Here is a 17,970-nt window from a genome sequence, read left to right as displayed (position 1 = left end):
GAACCCTCCTACCTCCTACCTCTAGAACTGTGTTGTGGGTGTAATCTTAGTTTTACTCACAGTAAAAGCAGTCCTGCTCATCAAAAAAACCCCAAAACTGTTAAAACCTTTATTGGTAAAATGGGATGAATATATTTCTCTATATCACAGGGCTGTTCTGATGATAAATCAACTGAGGAATACTGAGATACACAGTATGCAGTAACTACACAAATAAGAGATAAAGAATTACATGAATAGAAGCGGGCTGCTCGGGAATTCTGCACTGTAGTCAGAAACACAACCTATGGAGCAAAACCCTATATAAAGTGGTGCACAGAACGCAGGCTTGAGAGCTGATATTTAAAAGCCTCAAAGCCACACAATCACATGTATTTGAGACTCAATTTAAAACTGGAAGAACATGTGAAAATCTTCATGAAATATCTGAATAACATAATGTTACAAATTACCTTTTACTCAACTGCCCTTAAAGTACAGGGAGAAAAAATCTAGGGGTATGGGAGGGAAAGATCAGCAGTCACAACAGTCGGTAAAGGCCTGGAGTCATGCTGGTACAAAGCCTGTGCGAGATTACAATCAGCTTTTTTTTAATCTGCTGATATGTGTGCCAAAAATTAACTCTTAGGCGGCTAGCTACCTACTGAAGCATTTCTTCTGCCTTAAGTACGAAATCAACAGCCGTAGCTGTCAGCAACAAACCAAGCACTGGAGAATCAAACGCGCCAAGGCAGTAGCGGTGCTAAAAACATTAGGCACAACTTACTTTGAAGCGTTACTCAAAATGAAACGCTACCCGAAATCCGGCTTTCAGAAAGCAGCTTCGTACTTCAGCAATTCCGTTAGACACTTCACCCGGAGAAGGTTGCTCACGGAGAAATGAAAGTGGCTATTTCCCTTGCAAGCCTTACTTCAAGCCAAGTGGCGAAGGGCATAAACGCCGCCGCCGCCGCCGGCCTGGCTTCGCGGGGGGAGAGCCCACCCGCGCCGGGGCGGGCAGGCCCGGGCCCCGCAGGCCTCCCCCGGCGCCGCCCCCCGGCGCCCGCCCCGACCTGACCCGCCCGGCCGGGCACTGCCGGCAGCCTCCGCGGCCGCCCTCGCCAAGATGTCCGCCTTCAGAGCCAGCCGGGTGAGCGGCCGGGCCGGGCCGCGGCGGCGCGGGGGGACGGGGCGGGGCGGGCCGGGGAGCGCCGGGGGGCGAAGGGCCGGAGGCCTCGGGGCCAGCCCGGCCGCCGCCCGCCGTAACCGCCGGCTTGAGGGCGGGGGGGGGGCCGTGCGGCGGCGGTCGGCGCCGGGGCCCGGGTGGGCGCCGCCAGCCCCGACCCGGGGGCTCTCGGGCCGCCATGGCGCCCGCCGCCAGGCCCCGAGGCGGCCCCTCACGGCCTCCTGGTTGCCCTTCCCGACGCGTAGCTGGCTGCGCTGCCGGTGGCGTTTTTTAACGGTGGTCGGTAAAAGTGGCTTTCTGAAGTACTGACCTTCCCCTTAGGAATTAAAAGTATTCCTTACGCGAGAAGTTACCCAGCCGCTGATAACCTCCCGCCAGACAGCGTGAAGGGTGCACAGCTCAGGCAGAACCCTGTTTACACCGGCCCTTTTCCTGCTCTACCCATTTCCAGAGCCGCTCCTGAAGTAGGGGAAAGGTGAAGGGCGCTGGGTCGGGGCGGCCGGGCAGCCACATCTGTCCTTCCCTCGGGCAGCCGCGTCCTTCCCTCGGGCAGCCACACCCGTCCTTCCCTCGGGCAGCCACACCCGTCCTTCCCTCGGGCAACGTCCCCCAGCAGGACGCGGCCGGGCGGTCAGAGAAGGCGTCTCCGCTGGACGGCAGCCAGCCCCTCGCAGATCGAAGGCGAGGCACCGGTGGTAGGAGTTCAGCCCCGCCAACAACCACGCCGCTGTCGCGGTGGTGTTTCCAACGGTGCCAGAGCTGGTGTAATCCTCCAAGGGAGGGGCGTGAGGAGTTGGGTTTGAGCACGGCTGCCAGTGACTTGTCACTGAATCTACCGAGTCAGACAGAAGGAGGTTGATGGAGCAGGCAGGTGGTCACCCAAATCCTTACATGTTGTGAACCGTGGTTCTTTGTCACCCCGTTGTGCCACCACCGGGTATGAACCCCCCGTCCAATTCGTATTTCCACTTGTTGGGGGGAGTGTTGGGTGTTTTCAGAGTCACCTTTGGTGTTGACCTTGCATGCCACTCAGGTATGAAAACCACGATAGATTTCAGTTCTCTAGCATAAACTTGACAGCTTCTTTCATGTAGGGTATCACCTTTAGCATTATTTTGAATTCAGAACTTTTTCTAGTTTAGACAAAACTTTTTGGTGGCAAAGCTATATGTGACCGGATCATCCTTAAAAAAAAAAATAAAAAGAAGTGATTACAATCACCTGGCTTTTTCTCAACCTCATCTTCTTCTTGTCTGTTTCCAGATAAAATAAGGTATAAAACATTTGGGAGGATTGAGGTCTTTCTAGATGTTTGTTGGTATTGTTCGATTGGTTTGTTTTTCTCTATAATGGTGGTAGCAGTTAGGGAAGAAGGTAAAACTTAGGTAAGAAAGCAACATAGCATTTTGCAATGGCTGTGGCTTGTGAAAACTATAAAAGAGTAATATATTGGCTACAGGAAAATACAACCCTGAACTATTAATATACTCACTTAACACTTCCATATCCAGCACTTCCATGCCCAGCAGTGGTCTTCTTGCATTTCTTCACCTTTTAACCTTATAGATGTTTTCAGTATTCTCTGAAAAGACTTTTTTTCAGTGTCGATATCTATTGTTGCACGCGTTCTTCACACTTCATCATGCAGTTGTGCTGCAGTCAGGCTAGTAGCGTTATGAGACTCGAGCTGCAAAGATCTTGCACCTCATGTTCTTTTTTTTCTTTAGCAGATGCTGCAAACCATTGCAGGGCACGGATGGAGATCGCATTCTAGTAAACCTGCTCAAAATGTACACATAAGCAAAGCTGGAGTGGGCTTTAGCTTTGGTAAGTGCTGGAGGTTTTGGAAGAAACAGAACAGTTAAGGATAAATTGCAGAGTTTGGAAAAAAAAAAAAACCCTAAACCAACGGTATTGCAGTTCAGTATGAATTTACAATGAAGGTGTTCATTCCAAATAGCTTTCTGTTCTTTTTTTAAAAAGTATTCAAAAAACAAAATTACTTTCTCCTCCAGCTCAGGAAAGCCAGGTATGTGTGTGATATTTATGAGATTTTCTTCTTTTTTTAACTAATGTCTGTCTTGAGCTTTTTTATTGCCTTAGTTGCCTTAGCTTTGAATAATTATCTCACACTGACTTTTAAAATGTTAAAATAACTGTATGTAGTCTTAGCTGAACGTGGTTATAAACAAATGTTACAAAGAAATTCACCCTCATCTTGGCATATTTTCTACATGAAAGCAAATCTAGTGGGTCAGCAGCTACATGTTTGAAACTGAGTAGCCAGAATTGTCAAATAAGAAACATTTATCTGCCTCCATCTCCCCCTCCGTTTAATTAGCACAGCCTGCTTCTCGTTTCTTTTGGTAATACATTTTGTGTTATGTGGTACTTCCTACTCCATTTTCAATGTTTTGTGGATAATTTTGTCAGAAGTAGATAAGTGCATTGTAGGCGTTTGTTAGCGATCAGTGGAGGTTTTCTCTAGAGAGAGCTGCTTTGGTTTCTGGAGAGGGCAAGGAAGGTGGGTCCTGCTGGTTTGCATTGTCCTGGAAGGAACTGAGACTCATTTTTTCTCTTCTCATAGTCTGATAACTGGCAAAATTAAGGAGAGTACAGAATTAATTACTTTATTTTTCACTTTCTTTTTTTAATAGAGCTTACTGATGAACAGAAAGAGTTTCAAGCTACTGCTCGTAAATTTGCTGTAGAGGAAATTATTCCTGTTGCTGCACAATATGACAAAACTGGAGAGGTAAATCTACTATACAGTAGGGAAAAAAATGGATTTTTATCTCAACCTGCGTAAAATTGAAAATGTTAACTGTGATGAATCAGAAGTGATTCTCCCTGTTTATTTCAGTATCCTCTTCCGCTCATAAAACGAGCTTGGGAACTTGGTCTTATAAATTCACACATACCAGAAAGCTGTGGTAAGTAAACATTCTTTTTAATCTGTAAAATAAAACAAAGAAAAGGCCTTCGAGGAGATTCGTATGTGTAATTATGGATTCTGTATAAAATCAACAATTGGATACTTCACAGAATCAGAATCACGGAATCACTAAGGTTGGAAAAGACCTGTAAGATCATCAAGTCCAACCGTCAACCCAACACCACCGTGCCCACTAAACCACGTCCCCCAATGCCACTTGAATATTCTAAATTTAAACAGTAGGCAGGCTGATGCATAGAAGTGTTACGAGGGGTGGATGTAATCAGGCAGCAAATTAGATCACGATTTAGAAATTTACAACCAGATTTTATACCATGATTACAACTGCCTAACGTTCTCCTGGTGCACTGTGTCAGCTGATGAGGCAGAGAAATTAGGTCGTATTTTGATCTAGTCTCTGACACAGGCTGGAGCAATTTAAGAGTTTATTCCAGAAGGACAGTTTTCCAGTTTAGATGAGGGCAGTACAGCAGTGCTTTGGCGGTGCTCAATTGTACAACTAACCACAGGAAAAATGTTAAATTTTAGATTTTCTTTTTTTTTGTATTTATATTACTTGAAAAAGAAGTTGGGGAAATGTCCATAGCAGACCTGGTTGTTTTTTCTTTTTGAGACTCATCAGAGGGTATATCTTGTGTCAAATGTTAAGGAACAAAGAGAGAAAAGGAGAAATTGTGGGGATAACATTTATTCAGCCACAAATTGTAGGGAAATGTAAGGCTGAAATAGCAGGACTATTGCAATGTGTAATCACTCAGTTATTAAATTAAAACTTCCAAGTGACAAATTGGACACCATTCCTTTACAAGGTCTCCAAGGGAAAGCTGGGAAAACACATACCAGTAAGCCTGATATACCGTGTAAACTAAGAGCAAATAAGATGAAGTACAGATAGAGTAGGCACACATAAACATGATGTGCTAGAGAAGGGTTTTTGTAAAAGGAAGTCATGGCACAAAAAATAACTGGAGTTCTCTGAAGTAGCTAATAAGTGTGTGAACAAGGGATGCCTGGTTGGTATAAAATTCTCCACCTTCCAAAATGGATTTGAAAAATCAGGTTTCGTAGCGGAAAAATCAGCAGCATGGTCTTGCTGGCACTTGTGCTGTTTGGGATATCTAGAAATAATCTGGAAAAGGATGTTAATAGTGAGGTCATAGAGTTTACTGATAATACCAAGTTATTCAGTACAGAAAAGATGAGGCTGGTGCGAAGAGCTATAGGAGAAGGTCGTGAAACTGGGTAACTGTTAAAATGGCAGATGAAATTCAAAACAGGAAAAATTATGCACACAAGAAAGGAAAGAAGCAATCCAGACTTCCCAGATAAAATGGTGTCTTCTGAACAAGTTGCTACCTCTGAAAAGAAAAGATATTTGGGGGGGTTATAATATATGGCTTTGTGAAGATGTCAGCATAAGGCCCAGAAGTGGTCAAAACCATAAATTTAAGGTCAGAAATTAAGAAGGGAATGAAGAAAAAAGCAGAAGCTATAATTATGCTGCTTCTCAAATCCAAATTGCACTTGCCTCTGTAATTTGCTCAAAAGGGTGTTGGGGAAATAGAGGAGGTTCCTAAAAAGGTGGCAAAGATAATAAAAGTTACAGAACAGCTTCTGTGTGAGAAACGCCTAAAATGCCAGTGTCGTGGAGTGTGTGAAAAGGGATTTATTGTCCCCTTCAATACAATAGAAGGCATCAAATGAAGTCAGCAGACAGTGGGTTCAGAATAAATGAAAGGAGATGGTTCTACGCTCAGTAGAGTGCCTAGTTAATTTGTGAAACTCATTGCCCCTGGAGATATTGATGTTAAAACTGTACATAGGTTCAAAAAGAGACTGGGCAAATTCAGAGAAGAAACGTCTGTCAAGGGTTAGCTAACAAAGATACCAAAGATGCTTTTGGCTGAGGAAGTCACCTGAAGGCTGGGGAAAATACGTTGAGGAAGTGTTGCTGTATTGTTACTGTATTTTTATTTGCTTTCCAAAGTGTTGGCTTCTGTCAGAAACAGGTTACTAGGTTGGTTTTCTGACAGATACGGACACTTTTTTTTTATTCCTAAGTGCTGTGGTAGCTCAGGAGCCCTTGGGGCCCTTTCTCTGCTTCTTAAGATCTCTTAAGGAAATTCTCAGATGCAAAGTAGTCCAAAGGTTCTAGTGTTGTATTCTTGCCATTTTGTGCAACTTATCCCACATCAAGCACACAATCACCCTGGAACTGCGAAGTGTCCTTTTTAACTCACCTGTTACTAATCTGACAGAACTTTATTTAAAAATCTTGCACGGGAATGTCTAATCAAACACAGTGCACAATCAAATGTATGTGGGGGAATATGTTTTTGGTAAGTAACTTTTGTACATCACTAGTATGTTCCACTTTAAACTAAATTTAGTCAAATATTTCAACGGTAGGTGGTCTTGGCCTTGGCAGTTTTGAAGCCTGCCTTATTACGGAAGAGTTAGCTTATGGATGTACAGGGGTTCAAACTGCCATTGAGGCAAACTCCCTAGGGGTAAGTTCCTTTGTTTCTTACCTCCTTTAAACTAGATTCTGTGCCCTTTAAAAAGATGGATTAATGGTCTAAATATTTTCTTTCAGCAAATGCCAGTAATCATTGCAGGAAATGAGCAGCAGCAGAAAAAATACTTAGGAAGAATGACAGAGGAACCAATGATGTGTGTAAGTATATCCTAAGAACGCTGTAGACTGTTTGTAAATCATATTAATCAGCTTTGTTCATTTGTTTGTTTAAAACACCGATATCTGCTCACAACTTAGCCCGTTTTAGTTTGTAAATAAACAGTGGGCATTTATGGCAAGTCAAGGAATACTGAATTAGATGTATTCAGCAAGCAATCAGGAGACGTTACCTGGAAAACCATCCTAAGTCACTTACTGAAAATTAACACCTTTTAATTCACTTTCAAAAGAAGGTGTAGGAGTTTAAGAAAAATGCAAGGTTTATATGAGCACAAACTCAACTCAGACGGGCATTAAACTGCATTTACGAGTCTTAAATATTATCTAAGCAGTGCTTGTTACATAGGGAGAAGTAAAGAGTCATGTGCAACGCGTTAAAATCTGAACAACTAAGCCTCATAAAATGAAAAGCACAGTAACCACAGAATGTTACTCTGTGCTTTTATTTTCAGATTTTAAAGATCCTCAGCTTTCATATCAGAGTTTGTGAAGCATGATGACTAAGCGATGACTTAGTAAAAGTTACAGAATGGTTCTGTTTATTTAAACTAAAAGACAATTTTAAGTATTATTATGGATTTATAAGGAAAATTAACTCTATATGTTTGGATTCTCGCTCAGAGAGTTGTTGGAGTTTTTGGTTGTAATATTTTTGGGTTTTCCATGCAGTTCACTTAAAACTTTTACAGATCAGCTTGGTGCACATAATTCTCCAATAGTTGTGGTTGCTTAAAAACAGAATTTTATTGCTCGAGATTTTGCATTTTATTTTCTTTTAGGCTTACTGTGTAACAGAGCCTGGAGCAGGCTCTGATGTGGCTGGTATAAAAACAAAGGCTGAGAAGAAAGGAGATGAATATGTTATTAATGGCCAGAAGATGTGGATCACAAATGGTGGGAAGGCAAACTGGTGTGTTGACTTTTGACTCATGTTACATTTTCTGTTATTCTGTTCTAAACTGACCTGTCCATCCCCCCCAGGTTAGGCACCAGTGTTTCTTTAAAGCTCTGTTGCAAATCTGAACGTTCATTATGTTTCGCCACACTGCACTTCAACCTGCGAACAGTTTTTCAAGAGAAGGCATAAGAAAGCAGTCTCAGTGCTGTGCAATGCCTAAAAAGGAAACTGGGCGATGACACGGCAGCTCCATTCAAGAATGCCTCTCAAATTTTGCTGCTATCAAACAAAATTAATTCTTCTTTCTCTTCAGGGAGGGGCAGCAACAGTAGGAGTTAACGTGCAAAGTACTCCAGAGGCTCATGTTACAAGGGACCTTGCTTTGGGGTGTGGGGATCCAGCTCAGTTGCTTCTGATTCTACTGGAAACATATCTTGCTTTTAGTGAAGATGGAAAAATTCTAGGATTGTGGTGTTACATTTTAATTTCTTAAGGCAAGGCATTTTCCAAGTGTCAAAGAATCTAGATTTTGCTGTGGTGTCTACGGAACATGCTTTACAATATAGACCTCTTTCATCATGTCTCACATAAGATCATGCTCATCCCAACACATACATCCTTTTTAATTCAAGAGGAAAAACTTTATACATGTAGGTATAAAGTTGAATTTTCTCATTATTTATTTCCTTGTTCAAGGCAGAACCATCAAAGAGAATCTACTGGCTATCTTTTGATGTTACTGAAAGCCATAAATGTGATTTACAACTGTTCGATTTCTAACAGAAAAAACTTATACTTACAACTTAAACTTACAACTTAAACTTACAACTTAAACTTACAACTTAAACTTACAACTTAAACTTACAACTTAAACTTACAACTTAAACTTACAACTTAAACTTACAACTTAAACTTACAACTTAAACTTACAACTTAAACTTACAACTTAAACTTACAACTTAAACTTACAACTTAAACTTACAACTTAAACTTACAACTTAAACTTACAACTTAAACTTACAACTTAAACTTACAACTTAAACTTACAACTTAAACTTACAACTTAAACTTACAACTTAAACTTACAACTTAAACTTACAACTTAAACTTACAACTTAAACTTACAACTTAAACTTACAACTTAAACTTACAACTTAAACTTACAACTTAAACTTACAACTTAAACTTACAACTTAAACTTACAACTTAAACTTACAACTTAAACTTACAAGAATAAAATTAAGATATTTGAAATCAAGAGGATAACACAACATTTTGCATGCAATACTGTATTTCCTAAGCAATAATTTTTACGTATGTGCTGTGAATAGGTTTCTTTTGTACTATTCATGAAGCTGATTGTAATATTAAGATGTACAATACATGGAAATGATGGAGAACCTTTGCATCCTGTTCTGCAGTAATTTTATTAAATCTTGACTTTTGCAGTAAGAAGTGCACTGACACTTCCCCTCCCTCACCCCCTCCCAGTTTATTTTTGGAAGGGCCAAGAAAAAAGGGCTGTTAACTTACAGATAGATTTATTACACGGTACAAACACATAAAAACATTTCACACGTTAGCTAAAAAAGTACCTGATTGTTAATTGTGAGGATAAACTGACTCCCCTCTTCTTTGTTTTACACTAGGTATTTTTTGCTAGCTCGTACCAACCCAGATCCAAAAGCTCCTGCAAGCAAAGCCTTTACTGGATTCATTGTGGAAGCAAATAGCCCTGGAATCCAAATTGGGAGAAAGGTGAACAGCGTATCTCTTAATTTGACAAGCCAGGAATTATTACTCGCTTCTAAACCAATAATGCAACATATTGCCATTAAAGAAAAGAGACTGTTAAGCAACTGAACATTTTCGTGTGCTCATGTACAATGATCTCTTCATTTTCACAGCATACAGAAACTATTATTAAGACTTACTTGATAATTATGATTTTATTAATTCAGATAAGGAATTATTCAGGATGGTCTAATGTAAGATGACTGTGCACAGCTGCAAAAGAATCTTTGAGAACCGTTTAATTGACAAGCTCCAATTAATGTGAAGTAGCATGCCTTAGAAGTGTAAGAAGCAAGGTGGACAACTTTAACCATAAACACACGGTGTGCTTTCATTTTAGCTACTCTGCTCAAGGATAGTTGTCTTTTTTGGGAAAAAAAAACCCAACCAAACAAAAAAACCCAAACCAAAGGAAGTACTATTTTCAGTAGCAGGTAAAATTGGACATTGAACATTAGGAAAGGAATTGGAAAACTTGAAAATCTCATTTATTTATTTGTTTGTTTGTAGTACAGCCATATTTTACTTCTGCCTGCATTATAGGTTCTTGACTTTTTCCTCTCCCATCTCAAAGGATATAATTGAACTAGAAAAAGACAAATGAGTGATTACAGCTACAGAATTAATTTCACATATGGAGGAAGTAAACTGCCCAGCTTTGACAAATTAAGGGCATACTGGTCTGTAAATGCAAAACTAGTATTTGTTGTGTATATGGTGATTTTTAGGTAAAACTAAAGTGTTTGGAGGGAAAAGAAAAGCTTTTTTTATGCTTTGAGTAAACTAAAGAATGAAAATGTGTTGTACCTTGGAAGAATCCAACTTAGTTGCACCTCTGTAAAATTCCCTTTTCAGGAGATGAATATGGGTCAGCGTTGCTCTGATACAAGAGGTATTGTCTTTGAAGATGTGAGAGTTCCAAAAGAAAATGTATTAATAGCTGAGGGAGCTGGCTTTAAAATTGCAATGGGAGCTTTTGATAAGACCAGACCACCCGTAAGTATCAGAAATAAGTTAGTTAAAAAATATAATAGGAGTTTCTGATTTTCATTCTGTGCTATATTTAATTCAGGTAGCAGCTGGTGCTGTTGGGTTGGCAAAAAGAGCACTCGATGAAGCTACTAAATACGCTTTGGAGAGAAAAACCTTTGGGAAACCAATTGTTGAAGTAAGTTAAATATATAAAAATAAATATATCAAAAAGCTGTGTTTTCATACCAGGTGCACTACTAGTGAATTTTCAAGGTTGTTCCTTGATATTTAGGATGTGTAATTTGTTATATCTCTGCCGTTGCTTGGCTCTTCAAGTATATAGGTCAGCACTATCTAAGTAAATCTAGCTATACAGTAACTCCTGTGATTCTTCAAGAACTTGTTGATGATAGTAGTAAAATCACAAAGAAAACACTGCCCCAAACCCTGAAACTCACATACAATCAGGACGTACTTAAGTTCTTCAATTCTAATAAACAGGGATTTTCGGGGAAGGAAAATACCTCCCTGAGGTACGTGAAACAAGACTTGCAAGTATTAATACTAATAGAATATGTTGCCAATCACACTGCTTACTATGCTTAAAGAAATCTCAGTAAACATCAAACTAAATACAGATCTCATAAGAAGTAAAGCACAACTTCATAATTCAATACTTAATCACTGTGAGTAAGTGGATTTCACAATTAAAAACCTAAAAGTCTAATTCAACATATGGTTATGAAAACCTGATCCAAATTCTGTAGCACTCCTCAAGTGCAATTTCCTGAGTGTGTTGAAGTCACAAATTAAGAAATTAAGAAGACTGTGTTCTTCTTAGATGTCACAGAATTTTAAGCAGGCAATGTTAACCCAGGCTATTTCATCTTTCATAGCACCAAGCAGTGTCTTTCATGCTCGCTGAAATGGCAATGAAAGTGGAACTGGCTAGGATGGCTTACCAGCGAGCTGCATGGGAGGTCGATGCCGGTCGCAGGAATACGTACTATGCTTCCATTGCAAAGGCATTTGCTGGCGATGTTGCAAACCAAGTAGCTACAGATGCAGTGCAGATTTTTGGAGGAAATGGATTTAATACTGAATATCCTGTAGAAAAACTAATGAGAGATGCTAAAATATACCAGGTGAGTAAAAGAGAGGAGGTGATCTTTACAGTAATGCATACATTCTATCTAAAATAAACTAAGGGCTACTTATTTGAAATCATGATGTGCACATACAAAAAAAGTTTTGAGTGTGACAGCAATAATCCTTCCCTTTAAAGAAAGGGCATTCAAATCAGGCAAATTCTTGCATACAAAACTCTTAACAACAACTTAACCTACAAAAGAGACGTAAAGTCAGTGGTGGTGTTTTGTTTTTCTGATGAGGTAGCTCTTTGAAATTCTTGGACTCTTCATTGAAGCTTTTGAACTCTCAGAAAAAACCACACTGATCAAAATACCAATGCTTGCTTGGGTATTCTGTAAGTAGAGATGGTTTGCGTATAACGCTGTTCTCTCCTTCGCTTCTTGCTCTAAACCTTCTGTCTGAAACTTTGGTGTCATAAGCTGGGCAGATTACTTCAGCTGACATATCACCAGCACTGAGTATCATGGATTAATTAACTTGCATATGTTGTGTTAACAGAAGCGTGACACAACCTGGAGTGATTAGTCTTTTGTTTTAAAAAAAAAAAAAAAGAAAACAACAACAACAGAACATGCTTATATTTACTCGTGTTTAGCCCGTAGTCACCTATAATCTTCAGATCTTTTTCTGCAGTATTATTACCAAGAAATTTTTCCATGTGATAATTCTTCTCTTAGCATATACTACGCTACAGTTCTTTATTCAGCAAGAATGACTTAATTATGTTCAGGAAACCCAGTAATCTTTATCTTGTCACCTCTTGCTGACATTAATAATGACTAGATAAAACATATCGGAAGAGATGATATCAAGAAATGCATGCTTACCGTGACCTGTAATGTTGGATATAAGAGCTGTCATTCTTAAAATTCTAGGTAGTTTAAATTTCTCTTACAGCAGACTTTAAAATTAAAAGTATTCTTACCAGCCAAGAATTTTTCTCAGTCTAAGGACAGAAAACTGCTGTCTTGGAATCTAAAGGTTCTTAGTATGAATTGCACTCCTGCAAGCGAGGAAATGAATGAGTAGTTGAACTTTGTTATAATTCGGCCTTTTTCCTGTCAGGTTCCATGTGTTTCTAGAGAAAGAGGGTGGGAGGGTTAGCAGTTTATTTGACAGTTGAGATGATTGATTTTACAGGATCCCAGTTATTTAGATTTTCCATTACACTGATCCATCACGAATGCGGGGCTAGGTAGACTTTTTTTTTTAAATTGCTCAAATTAATCTGATTTAGTATTACATTTTTGGTGTTTTTCTGCTCCCCTTCATCCCCAAAAGAATACAGGAAAGGCTCTTCTCTTTATAATTACTTCATCCATGTCTCTGGTTACGCTTCACTGTATTACTGCCCAATTCCAGGTGGTATATGCTCTTGGCCTTACGTTTCACGTACAGAAACTTTGTTTTCCACCTGTTCTTTTGTTCCACATGTTTGGTATTTCTCAGTATGACACGATTCTGCTACTCTGTTTACTGGTAACATTCTTATATGTTCACACTTTGCTCTGGGTTTCTATCTGGCTACAAATCCAGGCTACTATGACAGAAACTGGTAACTTAGTTTCTCAAATTCGAAAACTTCCCTTCTTGAATCGTCAAGGATTCTTGAAACTGCTCCCGTTGGCTTACAAACCAAAAGCTTTCTCGTGGTTACTTCAGAAAACTGTGGCTTGTCCTTACACATGAGTTTCATGGCTGTCTTCATCAGCAAGTCATTTAGTGCAGCAGAAACAGAGGGGCAGAAGGCAGGAGGAGCTGCCAAGGCCCCCGCATCTACCGCAGGTGGCTGGGGGAGGCCGAGTTCACGGCAGGCCTGTTTGGGCTGAATGACCCCACTATGCGCATCGTTGTAAGGGTCCAGCTGTAGGCTTGGACCATGACGTCTTCGTTAGGGTTTGGAGGGTGTTGGGTGTAGGTAGAGAGGAGAGATTCCAGTGCTGTTTACTCCAGAGGGCACCTAGTATTGACAAAGCGAAGTCTGCTCCATGGGCTGGATCTATACGGGGTAAGCAGCAGCAGTCGGAGAATCCACTTTGAGAATGAACGGTTGCCTCTGAATCAAAAAAACTTACATGACCACAGGTTATAGTGCCTGTATTTTTGAACAGCTTTGTAAGGTTTTTGGGAAGATTTTCCCTATTTTATGACTACAGAGAAAGTGAATTTGTATGTGTTTGAGCAATTTGCCAAAGCAAGTTTTGGCAGAACTGGGAGCTGAAACACTTGTACCCCTACACTATATTGCCCTCAAATCACGTTGCACTGTGCCTGTGGAGTATATGGCCTTCTTTCTGCGTTAGACCTACATAGGTGTTTTGCTGTGTATCTCTGGCTTTGCTGCCAGCAAGCCAAACAGAACAGAGGTAAGATGCAGAATGTTTCTAGAGGAAAATGCAAGAATATGTGGGTAAAATAAAGAAAAAAAAAAAAAAAGAAAAAAGAAAGGAAATAGTGTGTTGAAGGGAATAAATGGATGAAAGGGAACACTTGCTATGGCCTCAAAAGGCTAGTCAAAGAAAATACAACACTTCCAGCATAGGCCACCTCCTCCCCTCCACCCACTGTTTCAAAGCCTACTTCGTAAAACCTAAATTACATATTTTCTTCCCCAGATAAGACATTTCCCCCTCCTTCTTCACCCACTGTGTCTGTTAATTTCATGAGAACCTTACTGAGTTTTGATGTGAGCATCTAAGAGAACAAGACTGTCTCTCAATATCTTGTATGTGCTTTATTGCATTTAGCCCACTGTAGTTACTCAAGTCACACTGGAATTTTTTCAGTTTTCTCTGTCTTTCTGCACATCCTAATCCACACTGGATTAGTGCTGTGAAGGTTTACATGCGTAGAAAGATCTGTTAAAATATGTTAAAAAATGATCAGCTAACGTTATTGCCATTCTTCTTTTCAGATTTATGAGGGAACTGCTCAGATTCAAAGGATGATCATAGCTCGTGAACACGTTGGCAAATATAAGGCTTAAAGAAACGTATCAAGCACGTCTGGTGCTGCTGCAGTGTTCTGTGCTCTCATGGAAGAGGATTTTAGTGCATTTCTCAATACAGTTAGAAAGGTGTGGAAAAAACCCTTTTCCTTCGAAATCTTTTTATTGCATACACGATTAAGCACTACTTCTGTACTCCCCATCCATTCCCTCACTTCATTCCTTCTGACTAACAAACTTGGTGTTTTCTAAACTTTTCTGAATTCCAATGTGATTGGCTGTTGTCTTTCCCCACTCGCTCTCTTTCACTCAAATCTTTGGCTTTTGGTGGGAGAAGAGGTAAACACCGTCCTGTAAAATTGATATGATCAAAAAAGTGAACAAAATTCAGATTTTTAAATTTTTTTTTGGTCTGTGAAGGCATTCAGCATGTAACACGGAATTGGTTTTCAGGCGTTTCTGTATTGTCTATAATGACACAGATTTGCTCCCACTGTTTTAGCACTGGAGTTTGGGTGGATATCAAAATAACAAATCTCAGGGAAATTTAAAAAAGCAATTCTGTTTCCTCAGGAATACCGTGTTGCAGCACATGGTCTCTAGGTTACCACTTGCTCAAATAAAGATGCTAACACTGTGGTTTTGTGGCCTTTAGAATCTTGCATCTTTTAAAAAAATTGAAAGGGAATACATATTGACTCCTGGACCTTTCAGAAACATACATGCTCATAAAATACTACACGGAGAGGTGCTATTTTTCTCAAATGGTGCCTGGATTACTACTTGCAGATTATCTATATTTTACACTCATCCGTGAGTCAGCACGAACAAAAACTAGTTTTTGCTTTCAAAAGATGTAGCATAATAGGGTTTCTTTTCTGTGACTTAACCATCTTATTCACTTGATTCAAGCAGGCAGAAATTGTCATTCAATGCGTTTATCTCTGTGCCTCAAAGAAACCTGTAACATTTATGAAGAAAATGTTTATTTTCTTGTGCCTTAAGCAAGACGACTTCTTTATGGATGAGTGTTAAGTACAGCTCTTGAGAAATACACATATGTGTTTTTGTCATAGTGGGACAAAAGTATTATCATTCAATTTTATACATGTTTTCATTTGAACTGATCTCATGTGAAAGAACCTGTAGGAAGCTGCCTTTTTTTCAGTTACAACAACGCTGTTCTAAACTTGGATATTACCCCAAAAGCCCACATACAATAAGGGGCAAGAAATGGGAACCTGACAACACATTGTTTTTTCACTGAACATTTTGATCATCTAATTTTAATTATTTCTGACAGGCATTGCTGCATTCTAATGAAAACCTATTTACAAGCGAAGAAGTGTGGTTGCTTTTATTTGCTTTGCTTGTCACGTCATTTAAATTGTATTTCAGGTAAGTCGTCCGCTGTCTGAAGTACGTTACAGCTGTAACTGTGGTTCTCGCCATGATACAGCACTCAGCAGCTGCACGGCCCTTCCAGCCCAAGGCCTGCGCTGCTGTTGTCTGCATGTGCGTCTGTCTTAAGGATTTAGATACTGTCCAGCAGGAACAGAATATCCGCTTCAGACAGCGTGGCCTCTTTCACTACTACACTTCCTAAGCAAGTAAACGTTCAATTAGGATGATTCAAGTGTGTAGCTTTTCCTTAAGAATGACTTACAGCATCATGTTTATTTCAAATGCATTTAAACCCATTATTCCTTTCCATCAGTTATACACTTAAGTACATTTGCAGCAAGAACAGCTGAGAAGGAGGAATTTTTGTGAGGTTTTCTTTTTACCTGGATAGGCCCTTCCTTCAGCGCTGGCAGAACGCACCTTCCCCCCACTTCTTGGGGAAATCGCTCAGCGCTGGTGAGGCCTGGAGCGGCCTCAAAACCCCTCCAAACACCCAAGGCGCCCCATAAGCCCCCAGACCCCCCCAAAACACCCACCCACCCCGAAGAAGAGACCTTATGCTCTATGCCAGCCAGCATCGTCTGTGTTTTTTATATTTATAGTCTCGAAACGGTGTTCCCGCCCGGCACGGATCACGCAGGCCAGACTCCAACGCTAGTAATTAACAGCGCATCAGAGTACCCAGTTCTAAAGAGGAAGGGAAGGGGTTTATTTCTGAGGGAAGCGCAGTTGCCCTCACCACCTCCGGGGCTGAGCTCTAGGACCGGGCTCTCCACACAACCCCCCCTGGACACCCGCCGCCGGGGCGGGGTCCTTCCCCGCCGCAGGGCGTCCTCCTGACCGCCGGGCGCTGCACGGCCGCGGCGCCACCTCAGTGCGCCAGGGCGGGTCAGGCGAACGCCGGGCAGCTATAGCGGGGTCCTGCACAGAACTATTTCATGCCCCGCCCCGGAAGCTGACGCTCTTTCCGGTGCGGGCGGCGGGGGAGGTGGGTGCTGCGCGCCGCGTGGCGGGGAAAGGGCCCGGCCCCGCCGCGGGGGCTGCGGCCCCACTCACTCCAGATCCAGCGGTGCGGTGGGAAATGGCACGGCGGCTGAGCCTGCTTGGGCCGGGCCTGGCGGCGGCAGGCCCCCACGAGACGCCCGTGGGAAGGAGGGGAGGGGGGCGGCGGCGGCGGAGTGATCGGCAGAGTCTCGGCCTCCGACTGGTCGGGGCGGTCAGCGGCGAGCTGGTGGTTCGCCTCGGCCTGGTTGCGGGGTTTCCCCGGAGAGGGTTTTGCCAGGCCGGGAAGCGAGGCGGGCGATGTGCCGGCGGTCAGGGTGGACGGAGAAAGGTCTGTGTCACACAGGCGCTGGCTGCTGCGGAGTTGGCCGAGTCAGCCCCGGGCACGGAAGGCCCCCGAGCTGACACCACCACCACCGACGTTTTGTTGGTGCTTTTTACAGGTGACGCCGCGACGGGACGCGATAAGAAAACCTGATGCCTGAGCCCGTTACTTTTGGAGAACCACGTGGCCCGTGTAACTTCGTATGGGACAAGGGAAGGCGGCTGCGTAAGTATCGACTTATTTCAGCGCAGCTGTGCTTTTATTGAGAGTAATAACCCTCCCTTGTTGAGGGTTAGGGGTTGGTTTTTCTCTCAGAATCCTAGCGGTCTTCTCAGCAGTGATTGATTTGGTGTGTACTTCTCCCCTGAGGAAAAGGACTTGGTCTCAATCTTATTTGTTCACCGTAGCTAGTTGCATTGTAGGTTGAATTTCTCACCGTCGGTTCTGTCTTTTATTTTCCTTGTCGCGCCAGCTGAGGTGAAGAACAATGCCCGAAAGGCGCCAGTGCTTGATCGCTTGCGTAACGTATCTCTAGTCCCATCTCAAGGAAGAAGTATGTTAACGGTGTTACAAATAAATAGGGTAGCGTTCTGTTTTAGGAAGAAGGCGTGTTGCATTTGAAAGCCTTGGGTAGGACAGGGGGAGGTTGCCGCCTTG

General features: G+C 41.8%; 1 protein-coding gene across 3 annotated transcripts; it reads left to right on the top strand.

Annotated features, from left to right (window-relative positions):
* The first annotated feature begins 1,071 nt into the window (after window positions 1-1,071).
* On the top strand, window positions 1,072-15,221 carry LOC104255285 (medium-chain specific acyl-CoA dehydrogenase, mitochondrial). 3 transcript variants are annotated; one of them, XM_059832560.1, is made up of 13 exons: window positions 1,096-1,129; window positions 1,487-1,640; window positions 2,896-2,992; window positions 3,823-3,920; window positions 4,029-4,098; window positions 6,531-6,631; window positions 6,718-6,798; window positions 7,599-7,729; window positions 9,367-9,475; window positions 10,367-10,507; window positions 10,584-10,679; window positions 11,380-11,628; window positions 14,550-15,221. In XM_059832560.1, the coding sequence occupies exons 3-13, from the start codon at window positions 2,896-2,898 to the stop codon at window positions 14,619-14,621; spliced, it is 1,245 nt and encodes a 414-aa protein (XP_059688543.1). In that variant the 5' UTR covers window positions 1,096-1,129; window positions 1,487-1,640; the 3' UTR covers window positions 14,622-15,221. The 3 variants fall into 3 exon arrangements, with proteins under 3 accessions (XP_059688542.1, XP_059688541.1, XP_059688543.1); XM_059832559.1 differs by lacking the exon at window positions 1,487-1,640 and having other exon boundaries at window positions 1,072-1,129; XM_059832558.1 differs by lacking the exon at window positions 1,487-1,640 and having other exon boundaries at window positions 1,072-1,129; window positions 2,893-2,992.
* Window positions 15,222-17,970: the final 2,749 nt, after the last annotated feature.

The sequence above is a fragment of the Gavia stellata genome, chromosome 34 (assembly GCF_030936135.1).
Source record: "Gavia stellata isolate bGavSte3 chromosome 34, bGavSte3.hap2, whole genome shotgun sequence".
Taxonomy (NCBI): domain Eukaryota; kingdom Metazoa; phylum Chordata; class Aves; order Gaviiformes; family Gaviidae; genus Gavia; species Gavia stellata.
The sequence above is the reverse complement of the archived record's forward strand: the minus strand, read 5'-3'. Positions and strand labels throughout refer to the sequence as shown.

Coding starts and splice junctions, on each gene's coding strand:
- LOC104255285 (XM_059832558.1), top strand. CDS start 1,106: ATGTCCGCCTTCAGAGCCAGCCGG. Junction 3,921..4,028: donor AATATGACAAAACTGGAGAG/GTAAATCTACTA, acceptor TGTTTATTTCAG/TATCCTCTTCCGCTCATAAA. Junction 9,476..10,366: donor GAATCCAAATTGGGAGAAAG/GTGAACAGCGTA, acceptor TTCCCTTTTCAG/GAGATGAATATGGGTCAGCG.